This window comes from Eutrigla gurnardus (assembly GCF_963514095.1).
Source record: "Eutrigla gurnardus genome assembly, chromosome: 4".
NCBI lineage: Eukaryota > Metazoa > Chordata > Actinopteri > Perciformes > Triglidae > Eutrigla > Eutrigla gurnardus.
In genome coordinates, this window is record NC_139918.1 from 29,364,032 (window position 1) to 29,384,355 (window position 20,324).

A 20,324-nucleotide genomic window follows, 5' to 3' on the forward strand; every position below is an offset into this window, starting at 1 on the left:
TAATTAAATGATCTCTGGCTCCGACTCATGTAACCTTAGCTGGTTGCTAGGCGACAGGAGCGGCTGGTGCGGGAAACACGAAATTCTCTGTAATCTTCTCGGCCTTTGTGGTCTTTGGAGGTCGTGGCCTTTGCAGTCTACATCAGCAACGTCCGATAAACTGATTTGATTTTGGAGGTCAAAGGTCAAGGTCAATGTGACCTCACGTCTGTCCCATTCTCGTGATATCTCGGTAACGCCCTGAGCAAATTTCTTCAAATTTGGCACAAACGTTCCCTTTCACAGCCCTCACCTCGATAAGGCCTCAGCTGAGTTTACAACCACAGACGGCATAGCTGGCAAACTATTTGTTTTTTAATTCCAAAACGTACTATTGATGACAATTGTTGTTTTTTAACTGATAAAATCAGGCTCAGAGGGAAAAACACTAGTGTATCAGATTTAGTCTGTGGTTGTTCTAAGTATATTTGTACTTCTTATCTTTATATTATTATTGGCTTTATTGTGCATTATTTGCTGTATAACATTCAGGACAATTACAATACTGTAATATAAAAATAGTGTATTACATGTTAACGTCTTGCATTCAAAATCTAATGTAAAAGTATTCATTAAGCAGAGTATATGTATAAAAAATGTAGTATATTCATATCCTGTATGTTTAAAGAAAACATCAAGTTACTATTGCGACTCAAATAAAACATCTTCCGCTGAGATGTATTGAAATAAAGAAGCATCAAAAAGAACTATAAAAGAGTCTAAAAAGTTTTCACGTAAAGTACAATCACTGATATATATGATGAAATCTCTCGTCACACTTCTCTCACACCAGAACCACATCTTTTTATATTTATTACCATTATATGTTCTCAACTTTATTCTTTCAATTCACCAAATGAATACGTCAGTAGTTGAATCTGTGAAGTGAAGCCCTCTGGTTTACACCTTATTAGAGAAGCTTTATGTCTACAGACGTTGTTATCGCTGGTGTCCTGCTTTCTAATTACAATGTAAAAAAAAAAAAACAACAATAAAAAAACCGGCACCCATCTGACAGCTCACTCAGCCGTAACGTTGGACGTTTTATCAGCCAATTAACCCTCAGGGTGACCTAAACAAGGTTATGTCATCTCCGATCAATTTTAGTGAGGCGCGTGCTACTGTATGCACACAGAAAAAAAATCATAATGCTGTTTGTGTTTGTGTCGGGAATTTGTCCCGGAGCAAGGCGAGGAAAGAAACCCAGAGCTAAGAGTTAAATAAAAAAAGAAAATAAAATTGTTAAAGAGAGGGAGGATTTCAAAGGGAGGGAGAGGAAAATAACCTTCTGAAATAATTCTCTCTTCTTTCTCACTTCAATTTCCCCATTTTTTCAAACACTGGGTTTATCCCATCGGCCCATTACGAAACTCAGAGACAAAAGCTTTCTAATCCTCGCTCCTCTGCACTGCCTTTGATGGCTGGGTGTGGATGCATGTCAATGAGTGTGTGTTTGACTGCTACGAGCATGTGTGTGTGTGTGCTCTACACACAGTCCTACGGCACTCGGCGGTATGTGTGTGTGAGATTGTGTCTGTGCAGTGCTGAGATTGTTGTTGTGTGTTTACGTTAGATTAGACCGAACTGAAATTATCTCCACGGGGACGCAGGAGGCTGCTGCTGCTGCTGCTGCATCACGAATAAGATACATCAAAGAGAAGTGGGCTGTACACGAGAGCAGAGCAAACAGGGCTTCTATACGCCGACTCCTTACCAAACTCCTCACAACTGTCAGGAGAAGAGAAAAATCTCATCAAAATGGGATAAAGTCTGGATTTAAAAAGTAGAAACCCGAAGAAAAAAAAATGTATTGCAAAATGAATATCCAGCGCGTACCGTCTCCGTCTGTCTTCCGGGTTTATTGACTCTAAATCTTGCGTGGGAATAAAACTTTGCCCCAGACAGAAAAGGTCCGGCCCCAGTCTCAGTCGCTCCGTAGGAACCATCGCTGTCAAGGAAACAGGTTTCTTTCGTTGCCGTTGGCAACAGGCTATCTGCATCGATGAGCCCCACCTCTTCTCCCAGCATCCTTCACATCGCATCTTTCTCACGTTAATCATCTGTGTATCTTTACACACACACACACACACACACACACACACACACGTATGTAGCTTATTTTCTGTGCGTGCGCCTAAAGCATGCCTCTAGGCAAAAGTATGGGTAGACCCTTGTTACAAAACCAGAGCAGCTAGAAGTAAGGATTCATCACAGCAGGAGCAAGTTCTTTCAGTGCATCCAAAATGTGATTTAAAATCATAAAAGCTTCATGACAACAAAATATTTGTAGTTTGTGTTTTATCTTGGACAGGATTTTAATGTTAAGCGTTAACAGTTGCAACCTCAGTTCCTAGTAAACCAAATAGCAGAAGTGCAGCACAAGTCACTGCTTCTTCAGCCGTTCTCTCCCGCTGTCCACATTTTTTGGTTTTCAACCCAACTTGACAGGAATATTAAATTGTCCCATATGTTGAAGGGAGTTGCTGTGATGGCGTCTCTACGGGAGATGACGGCACCGTCAGGATGAAAATAGCTCAGCGGGCTGCTCTGACGTCTCAAATCTGATGGCAGACATCCCGAAATGTTGTCATGTTGAAACTGGAAAGGGACAAATTCTAAACTCTAAAACAGGGTTTTCCTCAATTTTGGAGATCCACTTAAAAAAAAACAAAAATAGACGAACCGCCACGTTATTTAACGTTGAAATAGACCTTCCTTGTTTTACCTACCAGTGTGTTTGTGTGTGTGTGAACAAATTTGACGTAATGTTTTTGGTGTCTCCTCACTAATCGCCCACCTTCTGGCGGACAGTGAACACAAAGTTGAATTTCCATATGTGTATTTAATGTGTCTTTTTTGATTTGTTTTCATCTCCAACCTCGTTTTCTGTCCTTCCCCCCCTCTTTGTCCGGTGAGATTTTTTAAATGAGGGTGGAAACAAGCTGCCTAGTAACGGCTTCAGCTCACACACACAAATCCATCTCTGCACACATCGCATCATGCTGAGTTTTTCCCTCCGTGTGTGTGTGTGTGTCTCTGCAGGGAATTCGGCTGGAGGGATCCAGAGCTGCCGGAGGTGATCCAGATGTTGCAACATCAGTTCCCATCAGTCCAGTCCAACGCTGCCGCCTACCTCCAGCACCTTTGCTTTGGAGACAACAAGATCAAATCTGAGGTATTGGGCAAAAAAGTCCAAAACTCTGCTTGGCTTGAACTCACCCGGCCTTTTATACAAACATGCATGGGTATTCAGAGTTGGCGACACACTTTCCTCAGTTGTTCCTCTAGTACGCAGATAGGAATGCAGTGTTTTTGATTTTTCTAAAGTTCAGCTGAGCATTGTTTCTGGAAAGGTTCGCCTGCTGTTGAGGTTTTCAAGTGGGATTTTCAGTGTTTTGAGTAGCACAGGCAGAATTCCTGGGGACAAGGGTGCTTGACAAAGAATGTGTGGGCGAGTGTGTGCTCGTAAAGAAATATTTTTGATGGCCATGCAACAGGCCAGTAGAGGAATAATCCCACATTTCCACTGTGCTTTCTGCCGCCACACAAGCCAGCTGCAATCATGTAGACGTTTAGGAGACCCGAAGAGCCGTGTAGCATCTTTACCATTCTTTATTATCTGGCAATTGAACTCCAGCAATGCATACGAATGTTTTAGATGATACAAAATGCCCAAAATATACATTGTAAAAACCTTCATTCATCAATTTAGCGTTTGTCAGAGACTATAGATGTAAGAAGTTGATGTTGTCAAGGCCGCATTGTCACCTATTGGATTATGGACTACGGTTTTGAAGCCTGTCAATCGCAAGGTAGCCCCATCCTAAAGCATAACCTGCTTTTTGGTCTGTTTGTCTCTTAATGCCCCATAATTTCCAGCATGATGTTTTAATGAACATCATGCTGGATTGAAGAAGATTTAAAACTAGAGAAACTCATGTTTACAATGTTTACTGATTTAATAAATCAAGTTAGAAGTAGGGTAATTTGCTCTTTTACAATTAGAAGAGTCGCCCCCTGATGGCCAGCAGAGAAAATGTGAGTTTAAGGCTTCATATTTCAGTCCCGTAGGCCTACATCTTCTTACATGTACATTCTTTCTGTTCCCCTGAGTAGTGAAAGATGTATCCGGTCTTCATCGAGGGGAAACTCTGTCCCACCATAGACAGCATTAACTCCTCATTACGCACACTTAGCCCGACTCCCCGCTCCCTCGGTCAGTCCTTTTTAAAGCCGTCGAACACTCGGCGTCTCTGTACCGACCGTCTCTTCAATGTCAGCGCGGTTCAGCTCAATTCCCCTTCATTAATCCCCATGGAGACGATGGATTCGAGGGCAAACAAAACAGGCATTAAAGACGGAGAGAGACGGATGAGAAAGATGAGTGATGTTGAAATCGTGTTGAAGAATGAGAGTCGAGCGTTTAGAGCGGTGGCTGCCAAAACTACAACCCACGGACCAGATTGTTTTTTGCCCTTGAGAGAGATGCCTGAATGGTGAAATAATAGACGGGATGCTGGGGGGATATGTATGTGGCTTACTGCCTGTTCGGTCTCCGAGCACCGGATGCACCGTAAAGATGTGATTTATCCCGTCGGTTGTTATATTCCTGTCTCTGTGCCACGAAGACGAGACTGAAAGAACATCACCTGACAATAATTTGGCTATCGATTCATAGTTTTAATAGGTTTCTGTGTTTTCTTTGTCGTCATTAAGTTATTAAGTCTGTCCCTTTTGTGGGTTTTCTAGACAAAACAAGCGATAGGAAGACAACTGTCTTGGCGGTTGGAGGTTGTGAGGCTTCGATTATTCCGAAGCAATGATAACGATATGATAGATTATCCTGGTCAGGGTTGCGGCGAGGGGAAACGTGAGTTGATCCAGGACCCTTCTTGCGGTGAAGCCTCATTGCCAACGACTACAGCCCTTTGATAGAGTGCGTTATTCTGCTGAATATGATGTTTTGAGTTTATCGTTATAACATATCCAGAAGGAAAAGGGAACTTTGAGAAAAGCTGCAGGCCACACGCTCGACGAGTTGCCAGCAATGCACCCACCGAGTGTGAAGTAGATCAGATGGACGGGCCTCATAGATATGTAGCTTGTTTTTTTTTAAATGGGACAATACATATTAATATACATTTACATGTAAAAACATATTATAGCCAGGTGGCTAATTTCCATCTCTAGTCCTCATAAAGACAGAAAGAGATAGAGTCGAATAGATCTCCGTTATCTTTTATTTACGTAACCCAATCATGACCGTTACTGGAGGACATCTCTTTTCCTCGTAATCACATCCAACGTGAATCGGCCTGCAATAGGCTTCGTGCTCATGTACCTGTTATCTGGAGCAAAACACACAGTGTGCCTCGCCTCGGTGCCATCTCCTTCACCAACTCGTCTCTTGTTTTTACAGAAAGCAGGCCGTCTGCCCTACATTTGCTCTTTGTCTAGACGGAGGAGAGCAGGCAGGGCTGCAGACGTTTACATGAATCTTGCATCAGTGCCAGTGTAGTCCCTGTGCACTGGTTATTTACAAGTGTTGGAAAAAGTTAATATTTACATGATAGCATTTTCTCCAACCATTGCATTCAATATATGCAATAGTGGGAAATTATTATTTTTTCTGATAGAAAAAAAAGGTGCATTTTCCCGCCGTTCACCTCGTCCTCCTTCCTGCGTCTTCAGATCCGGCGGCAGGGTGGCATCCAGCTGCTGGTGGACCTGCTGGACCACCGGATGACCGACGTGCACCGCAGTGCCTGCGGAGCCCTGAGGAACCTCGTGTACGGCAAAGCCAACGACGACAACAAGATCGCCCTGAAGAACTGTGGAGGCATACCGGCTCTGGTGCGACTGCTCCGCAAGACCACCGATGTGGAGATCCGAGAGCTGCTCACAGGTAAAAAAACAGTTTACAAATACTTTGGTGTTCAATACCGGAATTATTTCCATAATCCACTTCTTTTTCTTGGGGAAAACAAAACTCCTCAGGGAATCAGTATACTTCTATAGCATGCGTTTGCTTGAGTGTCTGTGTGTTCACATACTGAAGGTTTTCACAAACACGGAAACAAAGACGCCTTTCTCCAGACTTCACTTCAGTAACGCTGCCATGCAGCTGCTAACACTAAAGGTCCGACCTTGAAATCACCTTTTTCTTTTCTTTCTGAAAGCATACAGTTCAGCTGCTTGGTCAATGAAGCTGAGGGCCAAAAGTTTCAATGAAAAACATCCATATAACCAGGACTGGCCCATCCTACGACACAGCATATTTAATTATTATTATTATTTCTTTTGTATTTGATTGAAACCTTTACGCATTATATTATAGGCCTATAATGATACATGCATATACAGTATTATGTAAAGGAGTATAGTTTCAAGTATCTAATGCATTTTAGACATGGCCATTATAGAAAGTGTTACAGAAACCTTTAAACCAACACATTAACAAAGGATTTGGTTTTTCCCCCAAAATAATTTAATTCCTGGCCGAGTAGAAAGGATTGAAAACAGCATCTAGAAATTAATTATTTCCTAGGAGAGCTTTCTGGCAAGAACTGCATAATTATGTAGTATGATAATAATTATAGAGAAAACAGAGTTGGTAAAAGTTTGACTAGTTTATAGAGTTCATAAAAGAGAATTTAAGACATGAAGCTGTTTGGCTTTCGACTTTGCTACTTCTACACACCTGACCTTTATCAAGACAACAACAGACGCTGCTTCAGATAGGTTTGTATGGATGCAATTGTAAAGAATAGTACGCTTTAAGATGGGGTTTAATATCACAACATACTGTTAAGAATAAAATCAGAAGGTCATGTCATTTTGTCTTAATGGAGGAAAGTTGCAGGTACAAAAGCGATTCCACTTACACATAATTATTTCACCTCTCGGGTACAACCATTACAACACACAAAACTGTACTACAATACTGTACTACACTTGAGCACAAAGAGATGTGCTCACACACACACACACACACACACACACACACACACACACACACACACACACACACAAAGGAGGGAATTGTTTACCACCTGCCTGCTTCCCTGCACTCGTCAAGTACTTGTTGACTTGTCAAACTAAGATTCGGTGGGAAAGGGCTGCACTACACTTGTACCCACAGCGGTTTGCATTGTCTGTCAGTAAACACAAATACCATCCACATTGTACAAATGTGTGTTTGAGATTGATTAATTTGAGGTTCTAAACCCACTGAGGTCTTGGTTGGAAACTCGCAAAGAGAAAGGATTAAAAGGACTGCCAGCCAGGCCTCTACCGGTGTTTTTTTATTTTTTATTTTTCTACAGCTTTTACTTTCTATATCCTGGCAATCCCTTTTCTAATTGGCATGCACACGGACAGCCGTGGTAAAAAAAAAAAGGACTTTTCCCTCTGGAGGAGGGGATGGAGAGACTACGGAGCTAAAAGAGGAATAACACTCCATTTTCAAACTGATCTACATCCAGAATCCTCGGGGGGTTTTCTTCCAATCCTGGAGCCAAATGAGAAAAATGGATTTCTCTTAGCAGCACCCACGCTCATGAAAACATCCCAGCTGTCGCCCTGTCGAGAGCGCGATGTCTTAAGACATGTCAGAAAGCAAGAATTCAGTTATTTCAGCTTTCCGGAGCAGTTTTAATCGGCATGTTTTATGGCGATATTAGGGAATAAAGGGGAAGTATACTGACTTCAGGAGGGAACAGCCTGACTGTAGGACCAGTTATATTATGGCATCCAGACCCGGTTGGACCAATGCTTTACCATTCTGGGCCAGTTGGTGCCGACGAACAGCGAAGTGACGCGTTTGATCACTTTAAACATTCAAGCCGGAAAGTTCACCGTGGAAACAGGAGAGTTTTTTCGTCGGCAGACGGAGTCCATTGATGGAGTTCGTTGATGGATCTGTTGACGTGCGAGCTCGCTAGCTGAGCTACTTGTCATCCGCGGACAGGAAGTCGTAAAAACGCCTCTCCTGAGAATGCATGTGAACAATTCATCTCCACTACAAGCAGACAATACAGTTTTAAAGCAGCAGTAGGAAACATCGTTGGACCTTGAGGAATTGTCTTGTCAGACTAATTTGATTTTCACGTCATTCTCCTTGACCTATCTGCTGCATTCGACACAGTCAACCACCAAATTCTCCTCTCCACTCTGGCTGAACTTGGCATAACCGACTCTGCTCTCACCTGGTTTACATCATACCTGACAAACCGCACCTTTCAGGTCACATGGAATGGCTCTATGTCCAAACCCTGCTCTCTGGACACGGGTGTCCCTCAAGGCTCAGTATTAGGACCGCTTCTGTTCTCACTATACACCAGATCACTAGGTTCTGTTATCACATCGCATGGATTCTCCTACCATTGCTACGCTGATGACACCCAGCTGTTCCTCTCTTTTCCCCCGTCCTCTGACGCTCACATTGCAACTCGCATCTCGGACTGTCTGGCTGACATCTCTGTCTGGACAACTGCACATCACCTCAAGCTCAACCTGAATAAAACCGAACTCCTCTTCATCCCAGGGAAAGACTGCCCTCGCATGGACCTGTCGGTCACTGTTGAGGGCATCACAGTATTTCCTTCCTCAACTGCGAGGAACCTGGGTGTAATCCTCGATGACCAACTATCCTGCACCCCCACACTGTAAAAACTCCAACTTAATATTGTTGTCCTAAAAAAGTATTTTAAGTTTTTAAGACTTAAAAAAATAAATTATTTCTATTTGACTTAAAAATGTAAGTAATTCCAGCAAACCATGCATTTTTTATGTTTCAACAGCATTTTGTAAGTTATCACGACTTATTTCCTTCAGTTGGGATGCACAACCTGTGCACAACAAGTAAAAAAGTTCTGCCAACTCGTATGTCCTTGTCGTAAAATGCGGGAAAGCCAACTTTCCGAGTTGAGGTTTGTTACCTGAACTCCCACGAGTCGTCTTTCGTCAGGGCTGGAGACAACACAGGCAAGTTTTAACCTTCTTTCCAATTAGACTTGAAGTGTGAGTTTTTTTCATGAATGTGAATATAATACATGATAAATAAGTGGATATGGTATGCATTTTCACTGACGATAGTATGACCCTAAACAGAATAAATAATGCTCGCCGTTAGCTTTAGCTTATCGCAAGCTAGCACGATGCATGCGGTGCTTGTCTCGGTATGTTCAAGCAGCAAACAGCGCAGTCGAGCGAGAACGGCACTGCAGTCCTTTCAGACCGGCAAGTTCAAATAGGCCACTCGGTATTCTACTAGACATATCTCGTTATTGCAAGATATACATATCTTCTAGCCACGTGTAACTAACTGTTAAATTAAGGAAGCTGTAGGATGGTTTTCCATGCCGTAGAATTTCAATGAAGTCTGGTGGCTAAGCTCCAAGTCACCAGACTCCATTGGGAAAAAAAAAACTGATTTTACGGCGTGTGAGACCTGTACAGCTGCCTTAATTCAACGGTTAGTTTGTGTGTTCTATTGTGTGGTTGTTGTATTTCAGTGATTGGATATTAATGAATACTAGCGTTTTCGCTGGGGCATGTTGTGCTTTTCAGCCATTCAGCCAGGCGGGCGTGCATGCGGGCACACCATAGTATATAAGAGGGGCAGACGTCGGGGGTGGGGGGGGGGGAGTTACAGTCAGAGTTAGGGATGGGCATGATTAATCTACGATCGACTAATTGAATTTCGTATATTATCCTATTATATATATATTATATAAGAATTTCGTCGATTACGTACATTTTTCATCGATTAAACTAATGCAGTGTGCAATTAAACATTTTACCACACGGGGGACGAATGCTCAGTGCGCATTGTGTAGTATGGAAAACGTTTCCGAATGCGTACTACCGCCACAGTAAACAGTGGGGGTCACTACGCTATCCCACAATGCAACCGGAGCCTGCTAACGAACGAAGAAGAGATGGCTGACCCGACACTACCAGAAAGACGTCGTTATTATGTCCATGCGTAGAAAGCGGCGAAAAAAGTAGGCATTAAAAAAGTAAAGTAAATAATTAAGTAAAAATAGACATTTTTAATTCAATAGCAACGATGACAAGACGGAAAACGGTTAACTTATCAAGGTAATTTTGCCGGCACATGAGGGGAGATACGTCATCTCCAAACATCCGGTGGAGTTTCGGCGGCGTTCTACGCATAGCTGTAGACCGTACTACAGTCAAGTGTATTACCATAGATATGGTAATACACTTGGATTAGTCGTTGGATTATGGAAAGTTGTTCCCCCAACTTGCCAAGTTAGCACGGAGGTATTTGTGCATCACGGCAACGTCGGTCCCCTCAGAGCGGGTGTTTTCGGCGGCTGGACTGACGGTCACGACTCACCAGGCTGCGGTCGCGTCTGACCTGATATTCACTACCTCGAGTGTGATATTGCTTTTATACAACAGTTCTACAAGCACCGTTAATTAGTTAACATTTCTTTGTTTATTTAATTATTTATTTATTTGGCACCGCCAACATAAATGGATCCGCGACTGGGACTGAACTGTTGCAAAGCAACACACACACACTAGCTAGCAGAACATAAACAGCGGAGTGATACATGTATAGTTAAAAGTCCCGGTGCTGTTATACTTTGTCGGAACTAAATTTTAATGTAGTATATTAACGATGAATCGACTAATTAATCGTTAATTCTCCCGACGATTGACTAAGACAACTTAATCGAATGCCCATCACTAGTTAGAAGGTAACCTTTATAACATCAACAGACGCTCATGTGCCTCGTTTATGTACCACGGTATGTTTTTTTGCTTAGTCAGTTAAAATCAAATAAACATTGAAAGGAAAGTACACACGTGTGTCGGTGTCAATATTAAATAAACAAATCACATCAAGCAGTTATCATTGACTACCAGTGTGGTGCTTTGCTAATTAGCAATGAGTGACATTTGCAAAATGTCTTCTTCAATAATGCATGCACATTTAAAGGATTTATTTTATTATATTGTCTTATGCCCCAGATTGAGGCAAAAATCAAAAGATGATTTTTTTTTAATGTCTTAACAGGTGAGGAGAATCAACTGTGCTGTATCATTATGATGTTTCAACACCTGGACAGATTTTCCTGCATATCCTCGTCTTCTGATTAAGAAGCACATCAGGTAGGTTATTCAGACAGTAGAGAGAGAGGGATGACAGTATGATGGAAGTTTATGTATTTGAGCGGGCTGAACTCTCCCCCACAGACGGCTATCAGAGAGGGCCTGGTGGAGTTAATTATTGTCATGTAGTAGAAATTAATTTGACATTGTGAATGATAACACGTCTGTTACTTTCAATATACAAAAGCATCTCAAATTGAAGAAAATGACCTGCTCAATAGGGATAACATTTTAAAAAGCTATATATTTTACCAAAGGAAACCCTTAGCAAAAGAGAAGTTATCCGAACCTGTATTTTATTGAAAGTGGCACTTTGTGTTTCTCAGCAGTTTGGGTAGTCTTAGTTTTATTGGTCGGTGTCTGCAAACATGAATTCAATTTAAATATTTATATGTGGTCTTTGATGTACCAAAGGTTATGCAATTTCTAAATGAATGGGACTTGTGATATTATTGCATATTGTAATTTTGTCATTCAGGATGAAGCTCACTTTTAATGATCAACTTAATAAATATTTAAAACTTATTAAGAAAAACTTATTTTCAAAAAAATGACACGCACATTGTTTCTCTCCTGTCTGATTTTTTTCTTTTGTCACATTTGTCTTCCAGATTAAATTGAATGAAATGCAAATTCTGCCAGTTCACCGACCTCAATGAAACTGTTCTTCTGAAACACTACCGCCTATTTCACAGAGGAGCAGCCTGGTCCTGCATCCACACACAGTGCTTGTGCACTTTTAGAACTTTTGGTGCACTGAAATCTCACCTTTCGAGATCACACAGGACTATCCGAATCCCAAGGCAAGAGAACTTCACATTTTCCTGCTGGTTATGTGAGTTTAAGGACATTTGCTGTCAAAAGAAAAATCTTATTTCATTTGCATAATCATGTATTATGCATTCCTGTTTGGATTTCGAAATGTTTGAGTCGTTGACACTCGATACAAAGGATTTTAATACAGCGCGTGCTGATATTTCAATGTTTTAAGAAAGCAACTGTTTCACCTGATCGGGTGAGCTATTGGTCTTCTGTGCTTTTGCACAGCATTTGAGAGATGCAAGACATGTTCAATAAAAAAAGATTTGAATTCAGATATTATAGCCCCTGTAATTTGTTTCATGCATGATGTATTGAGTTACTGCAGGTTGAAGTTGGGTTATGAGTATGGCTTTAAAGTTTTCATATTTCAAAGTTATTGCAAGTTTTGAGAGGTCGAGATGACTAAGGATTTAAAGTATTCACAACTTAAAATGTCAAGTTACCGCAACGTAAACATAAGTCGAGATGACTTGGGTTTCAAAGTTTTCTTAACTTAGAATTGCGAGTTACCGTAACTTAGACTTAAGTCAGGATGACTAAGGATTTAAAGTAGTTTCAACTCAAAATGACGAGTTACTGCAACTTAGACTTAAGTCAAGATGACTAAGGATTTAAAGTATTTTCAACTCAAAATTAAGAGTTACTGCAACTTAGACTTAAGTCAAGATGACTAAGGTTTTACAGTTTTCCTAACTCAAGATTGTGAGTTACTGCAACTTCAGGTTGAGTTAATAGAACTTGAAATTCAAAGTTTTACTAACTCAAAAACAGAACTTAAAAAGTTAAGTTGTCATTCCCAACTTAAAATTCTATTGCAGTTTGTTGCCTTAAAATTGTAAGTTGTCCCAACTTTCGATTTTTTAGGGTGCAACATCACTGCTGTGGCCCGATCCTGCAGATTTGCCCTCTACAATATCCGCAGGATTCGGACCTTCCTCACAAAGGATGCAACGCAGCTCTTGGTCCAAGCACTGGTCATCTCCCGCCTTGACTACTGCAACTCTCTCCTGGCCGGACTCCCGGCCTATGCGATTAAACCATTGCAGCGTATCCAGAACGCTGCAGCACGCCTTATCTTCAATCTACCCAAATTCTCCCACGTGACCCCCCTCCTCCGTGACCTCCACTGGCTCCCTGTTGCAGCACGCATCCAATTCAAGACGATGACACTGGCCTTCAGGACCATCAATGGAACGGCACCTGCCTACCTTCAAACACTGGTCAAACCTCATGCCCCGAAGCGAGCACTCCGCTCCTCTACTTCAGCTGGCCGGCTGGTACCACCATCGCTGAAATCAAACAAATGTCGCTCAGCAAAGTCCAGACTCTTCTCTGTTCTGGCGCCTCAGTGGTGGAACGAACTCCCGACCAATGTCAGGACAGCAGAGTCATTTGCCATCTTCCGAAAAAGGCTCAAGACTCACCTGTTCAGACTTCACCTCGACTCTACATAGCATGACCCACTAACACCCTCCCTCGACACCCCCCCCTCCCCGCAAAAAAAAAAAAAAAAAAAAAAAAAAAAAACTCGGATCGTAGCACTGTTACTCTTGAAGTACTACTTTACTCAGATGAGGACCTAACACTTGTTCTATTTTTAGCTCTTACTGCATCGGCAATGATACGTCGTGGTTTCTTTGTTTCCTTCTTTTGACAAATGTACTTATTGTAAGTCGCTTTGGACAAAAGCGTCTGCTAAATGACCTAAATGTAAATGAATTAGGACGGAAGAAAATCCAAACAATGAAGACGGCAATTTGAGTGGAAGTCATAGAATTAACAAACTCATTGGGTTTCAGTGCAGAGCCGCAGATCAATAAAGATTATCTCACTCTTATGAAGCTCGCCGTCCTCCAGACCGCCCCTCAATTCTCCATCCATTATCTCATCCAAATATCCGCCATTTCTTAGCCTTTTGAATACAAACTCATAGAATGGATGACCGTTTATGTTTTGATACAAGAACGTGGGAATTGATGTTGCCTGAAGTGACCCTAATCATCAGTAGACTATCAACAAGGAAGGTTGTGGTGGTTTTTGTAGGTTTAAATAATCATATATCTCATATACTGAACTGAACTAAACTATATCTATAATCCAGAGACTGGCTTCGGTACAACCAACAAGTTCACTGTCGTATTTATATCTACGTGTAAGTGTTGATGGAGGACCTACAGTGTTAGCATAGCCTAGCTATGATCTGTCACAAAAAAAAGTTATCTAACAAAGCATGACTTCAGATTTTTTTTAAATCGCCATTCTTATGGATTTATTTCGGCATCCTTCCTTATCTTTTCATTGCAATCAAATCACAGCACGTTTACGTTTATGTGCCACAACCACAATCGTTCCCCATAGCATAGTTGCTGTGCACAGATCCTGCAGAAAGTAACAAGTGAAAGGGAAAAAAAGAAAAGAGACATGGCATTGAAACTTCATCCACAAGCACAGAATCGTCAAATAGCGTTTTGTTTTTTTCTGGCAATAGGGTTGGTTTCAGACATCCAAGTCGTAATGACGACTTAAAAAACACCAAACTCCAACAAAGATGGACGCCTCTTGTCAGGCAAAGTCCCAGCGATTAACGTAATTGGATAGCGGCGTATCGTACGCTGTAAACAAGGGAATCTTTATCTTTCATCCCACACGATGCGACTGCAGGCTCAGTGTGTCCAACTCGGCTGTTACCTCCATACTTATGTCCCGTCCTTGCAATCGCTCCCCAAACCGAACGGCCTTAAAGGCTGCCCTTGAGCCTTTATCCACTCTAATTATTTACAGCAGCACTTCACTTCAGGGTGATTCTGAGGGACAAACGTTTCAAACGTCATCCGCGGTAATAAGAGACCGCCGTGAATACCGGGAAGACTTATCAGGACGGTGATATTGAGATGCGTCCTCCTCGCCTCGGCCCACACGCATGTATGTATGTTTACATGCGTTCCAGAGAGTATGGAAAAAAGGGTTTAGGCTCAGCAGAGATGGAAATAAAAGATATTTGTGTATGCTGCCAGAGTCTTAAAGAAGATTACCATATAAATTAGAGCAGCAATTCAAGGCACGGAGCACAGAAATCCCTCCTGTCACAAATTAATCAGCTGAACGACCGACCGGACACAGACAGACCTCGCTCTCTCTCTCTCTCTCCCTCTTAAAGACCCAGAGGAAGTAACTCTCTCCCCCTTGTTTCTCAGCTTCTCTTGCTAGCTCTCTTATCCCTCTGTGGTCGGGTTTTCATAATTGGTCTCCCCTTCTCTTCCTGTCCTCTTTGCCTTTCTCTGCCTCCCCCCTCTCTCTCTCTCTCTCTCTCTCTCTCTCTCTCTCTCTCTCTCTCTCCCCCTCTCTCTCTCTCTCACTTTGAGTCGGTACCACAGCGGGAAGTCAAGCTGGCCGCCTCGCGAGCGACAGATTCAACGACCCACACGAACGCAGGGTTTGTTTGATGGCGCAAAACAAAACGTAGCAAACAAGGTAGACGCTGTTCTTCGGGATCTCTCCCTGCTTTGGCTTTAGTAATTGCTCCCTTTTTTCTCGCCTGTTCGGAAACCGAAGATGTTCATCTTGAGGGAATGAAGCTGCTTTGATGGAGATGATAATAGCTCTAACCTGCACATGTGATGCAGCAGCAGAGCGTTTCTGCGCTCGCTTGCATGCGAGTCGTGTACTTGCAGGTATTTTTGGAGGCTGTCAAAGCCAATTTGTTGTAGCTCACTTGCAGCAGACCAATCTTTGTGCGTCTTAGGTTTGATCTTCAATTATCGATCCTGACTTGAACTAGGAAGTGATGTATGACATAATGATTAGTTAGTTGGAATGCATCGAGTAATAACTTCCAGAGAAATGCCGACACCCTGACGTCTTCCCTCCCGGAATCACAGAGCGCTGCACTTTCTTTTTACTTCTTTATTCCCCTTTAAAAGTGTCCATGTCATCAGTAGCTGTGGTTCCACTTGTCATTACAATGCAACGTGTTCATCCGGTCACAGCGGCGCGGCGTCGGAAGTGACAGGTCTGGATGGCTCACGTTGCTTTCAGCCCCTTCAGAGGCAGATATGGAAGTTGTCAGGCTGGCGCTGTGACGGCAGCTCTGGATGCAATCCAGTCGCAACGCTCATCCAGCGTCTCCCAAGAGTGAGCAATACATTTATAAATTACACCAAAAGTAACAGATTTGGTGTTTGTACTACATATAGTATAAGCTTGTACTATGCTACATAAAGTACAAGCATAAACTATATACTAACTGATATTTGTCTCATAGTTTTCTTATGTTGGTCACCTTTTATATACAGGCATAAAAGTTAATATACTTACTTATACGATCACCTTTCGTCAATGCCACACTTGGCAGCCAATCAAAATTGAGCAAGCGGGTATTACTACTTAACCAATTCCTTCCTGTTTGGATGCCGGTAGATGTAGTAAGAACACCCTCAAATGCAGATAAAAGGTTGATATTAGTGTTTTTTAATTACTATATTTTTTTCAGTTTGTCGTGAACCCAAAACCTCCTTTTTATCTTCTTTCCCTCCTCCTCCTCCTCATCCTCCTCCTCCTCATCCAACAGCAGAGCAGAACAGAAAGAGATGCACTTTTCCAGCGGCGGTTTTTGAACGTTTTTTGAAGTTTATTCCACATAATGCCAACGTCCCGGGTTTGATTCCAGCCTCGACACCTTTGTTGCATCTCATACGTCTTCCCCTCCCCCCATTTTTCAGTCGGCCTCAAATAATGTCCATAAAAATCTAAAACCCCAAAAAAAAGCAGCCGAGGTAAAGAGCCTTTTGTTGTTGTTGTTATCTTTGTTCTAAATCCGCTATGGTTGACCTTGATGTAATCTACAGTAAACTGCTTAGCCACACTGTTCCCTGTTTTTAATGACGATGTCATTAAGTGGACCCACATCGAGTAAACACGATTCCAGGCTATGGCCTTGGCTCAGTAACACACAGCTGTTGGCCCGCGTGGACCACGTGATTAACATCGATCGATGTTTGCCTGATTATGAAAAGTAGAGCTTACGCCGGAGGCTTCTTTGTTTGAGGAGAATAATGTGTGCAAAAATTGAAAGCTACTAAATTAAGCTTTTCTTCTCAGACGTTATCTCATAAGTGCTGGGACTCTAGAGTACATGACATCTACTGATTAGTGTGTATTGTGTGAGTAGTGAGTAGTGTGTAGTTTACATTTCTTGCCCTTTATTCATATGTGACTACACCAATGTTATACTGATATATGGACGTCATGAGATTAGGGGGAGAACAGTTTATTGTGACACTTTTTTATGGACAAGGAATAACCTTTCATTTGTCACATCCTACTTGAACAGTAATTAATACGAATGTCTGTTAACAATGTATCCATTTTATTAAGAGTCCAACCCAAAAAATTGAAGGTACTTTTCCTAAAATTCCACTTTCCCGGGACAGTTGCTTGTTAAAAAAATGTATTTAAACTGATGAAATTGCAGTGATGAGATTTTCATAAATGACTGAGGTGTCTTATTTCAGTGGCACCTATCAGCTAGTTGTGGTTACCATAGCTACATGAGGCTATTGAGTTATTGTGCAGAAGAAATTGTCAAGAACAACAAGGTTTATAAAACCAAAAGTGAAATACACAGGGGTTGAAATGTCGGCCTTTATGACTTCCGTGTCTTATTTTCACATTTTTAAATTCTTTGAGCACCACGAGTGTTTATATATTCCCATCATGTTGGAGAGAAGGCAGACATCTCTACGGCGGCTCTCCGACACTCGGCAACTCATATGGTATTTTGAATGTGTGCTGAATGTAGTTATATATGAACCTCGGGGAATTGCTGAACTGTAACCAGAGAAAAAAAGACCAGAATAAAACAGAAAAGATGAGGAGAATCTGGATTTAAGAACAGAACGGGTGATTGACCCTTGACAGGTCGCCTTGACAGGTCGCCGTGACAGGTCGCCGTGACGGGTTTTGAACACTGTGTGCTGTGTGGGAATTGTGGAAGCGTGAGAGGGCTTGTTGTCTGATCTGTATAAACAGAGTAAACAGCATATTCTGTTGGGCTTACTGCAGTAAACTTCATTTGAATTCACACGTTTGAGTTGCTTCCTCATCTGTTCATCCCCCTTATGAGCCACGACACTCACTCCAAAACAGTCTAGATTGATAAAGCGCACGACGGGTAAACAAGGAAAATAATATATTATTGAATGTGGGCCTTTCTCTTTTTTTTCCCTCCTTATTTTCCCAGCACACTGCTCACCTGTAAAATCAGAATGTTTATTGCCAGGATTTCTCTTACAATGAATTAGCCTTTGTATTTGTTGCATTGACTGCATGTGATCTGATTTTGTAACTCCATATCGTACAATAAGAATACTGAATGCTTCCCGATGCCTTCGACAGGCCCGTTCTAACGGCGTGCCGTTTACACAGCGGTCGTCTCTCTCTTGTGACAAAGGCACCATGCTGCCTTCAAGGTCAAACCATCAGTGTGGGTTCTTGATAGAGATAGCTGCGTACGCAACGTGCATACAAGCAGGTCCCGAAGGTGCTTCCACAGAAAGGGAGCCGGTCATTATCGTGAAAATTACCTTTCGGGACAAGCGGGTCCAAGACATCATGCTTATCACGCCGCCGCTTACTCAAGAGATCATCATTGGACAGAAAATATAGGTTTTAAGGATTCAGTGGTCGATATTCAACAAAGCTGTGTAATAACATGGGTTCACACACACACACACGCACACACAGAGAAACGGCTGGATGGACGGCTTCATATTTAGGAGTTTCATTCAGACCAAGCAACAGCCTCAACCTTCACATTTACAGCTTTTAAGTAAAGGCTTGCAGGAGATTGGTCCACCAATCAGCGTCAGGGCATCAGGAGACCAGCTGAGATGTATTTCATTTATTTATATAATTTCTGAGACCCATAATCCCAGCCTCACTCACATATGTTCTGTGATACCCTCCGGTGACTACATTTATTTTTCAACCTTCAGCCTGGACGCACCAAAGTGTGGAGAGGTGGGGGGGGGGGGGGGGGGGGGATCTCTCAAAAAGGTCTCATACATAGGATATTGCCCACGAGGACAGGGCATGCGTTAGGGGAGTAGGGAGACAAAGAAAAAGAAATGCAGCCCAAGAGACGAACAATGAGACGAGCACGATGTTGCCGAAGAGAAAATTGTGAGGATCCGCCGCACATGAGAGACGGGCTACGGCTTCATTTCCCCTCCCTCCATGTAACCGTGCATTCATAACCTCCTGCTGCCACTCATGATGTAAGGCTGAGGCAATTAACCTCCTTCATCTGTCATACACACTTGGTACGTGCGTGTGCGTGTGCGTGTGTGTGTGTGTGTGTGTGTGTGTGTGTGTGTGAGGCGGTTTGTGCGTTTGCAAGGATTCAGATCAAAGATAAGATCCTGCTGCCTTCCACCTCAGGGAGATGATGTCATTCTCTGCACAGCGAGAGGAGACTCTGGCAAACAGCTGACTTTACTCACGATATCATTAATATGTTATTTTAAATCATCCCTTCCTTGCAGCTGCAGCATGACATCATGTCGCCGTATGTGATATGGGGTTATTGCTTCGTAAAAGACCACAGTGCTTTTAATTGATCCTGATGCATAATTCCTCGTTATGAGGATTTGTGTTGGGTGATTCTCTGGTGGTCACTGGGTCACTAGGTTAGAATATTATTAAGTGTTTGGTTGCAGTCATAGCTACTGAAATGAGCATGCTAACCAGCTAGCTCCGTCCGGCCCGTCATTGTCTTGTAATACAACTTGTAACCTCGGGAGGCGATAGTGAGTCATGTAGCATCCAGAGCCTCTGTCTGGGATTAAACCCAACGTGGCAGAAACGAGGAAATTACCTCATTTGATTTTATCTGGAAAAGGAAATCTCATCTGACTTGATTAAATGTTTTAGACGTTCACTTTTAAAATGAAGTGGGTCAGAAGGTACCGAACGAATCCAACTCCAGCTTTACTTTCCATTAAGATGTAATTATAATATAGAAAATCTTCCTGCAGAACTCATGCTGGGTCGATGATATGTAAGCATCATTTAGCACCTCACAAATGCTACATTCGGAATGACCAGGATATATGTTTATAACGTATGTTTTTTAATAATTGCATATTACATCTGTCAATTGTTAACGAGGAGGGATATATGTAAACTTACAATGAATTTTTAAACACTGTTGTCTTTGATGCTTTTCTGTCAGCTGCAACCAGAGATGATATTTATCAAAGTGCTCCAGCAGAATTATGAATAGGGAATATAAAAGTCTAATAATACATTTATAAGGG

At 42.2% G+C, this 20,324-nt stretch overlaps 1 protein-coding gene across 3 annotated transcripts in view; it reads left to right on the forward strand.

Annotated features, from left to right (window-relative positions):
- ctnnd2b (catenin (cadherin-associated protein), delta 2b) overlaps positions 1-20,324 on the forward strand; it is a 131,339-nt gene that overhangs the window by 91,731 nt on the left and 19,284 nt on the right. For all 3 annotated transcript variants that reach the window (XM_084007674.1, XM_084007675.1, XM_084007676.1), the window contains 2 exons: positions 3,082-3,214; positions 5,731-5,944. In XM_084007674.1, the coding sequence (XP_083863800.1) occupies positions 3,082-3,214; positions 5,731-5,944 (347 nt within the window). The remainder of the gene's footprint in view (positions 1-3,081; positions 3,215-5,730; positions 5,945-20,324) is intronic.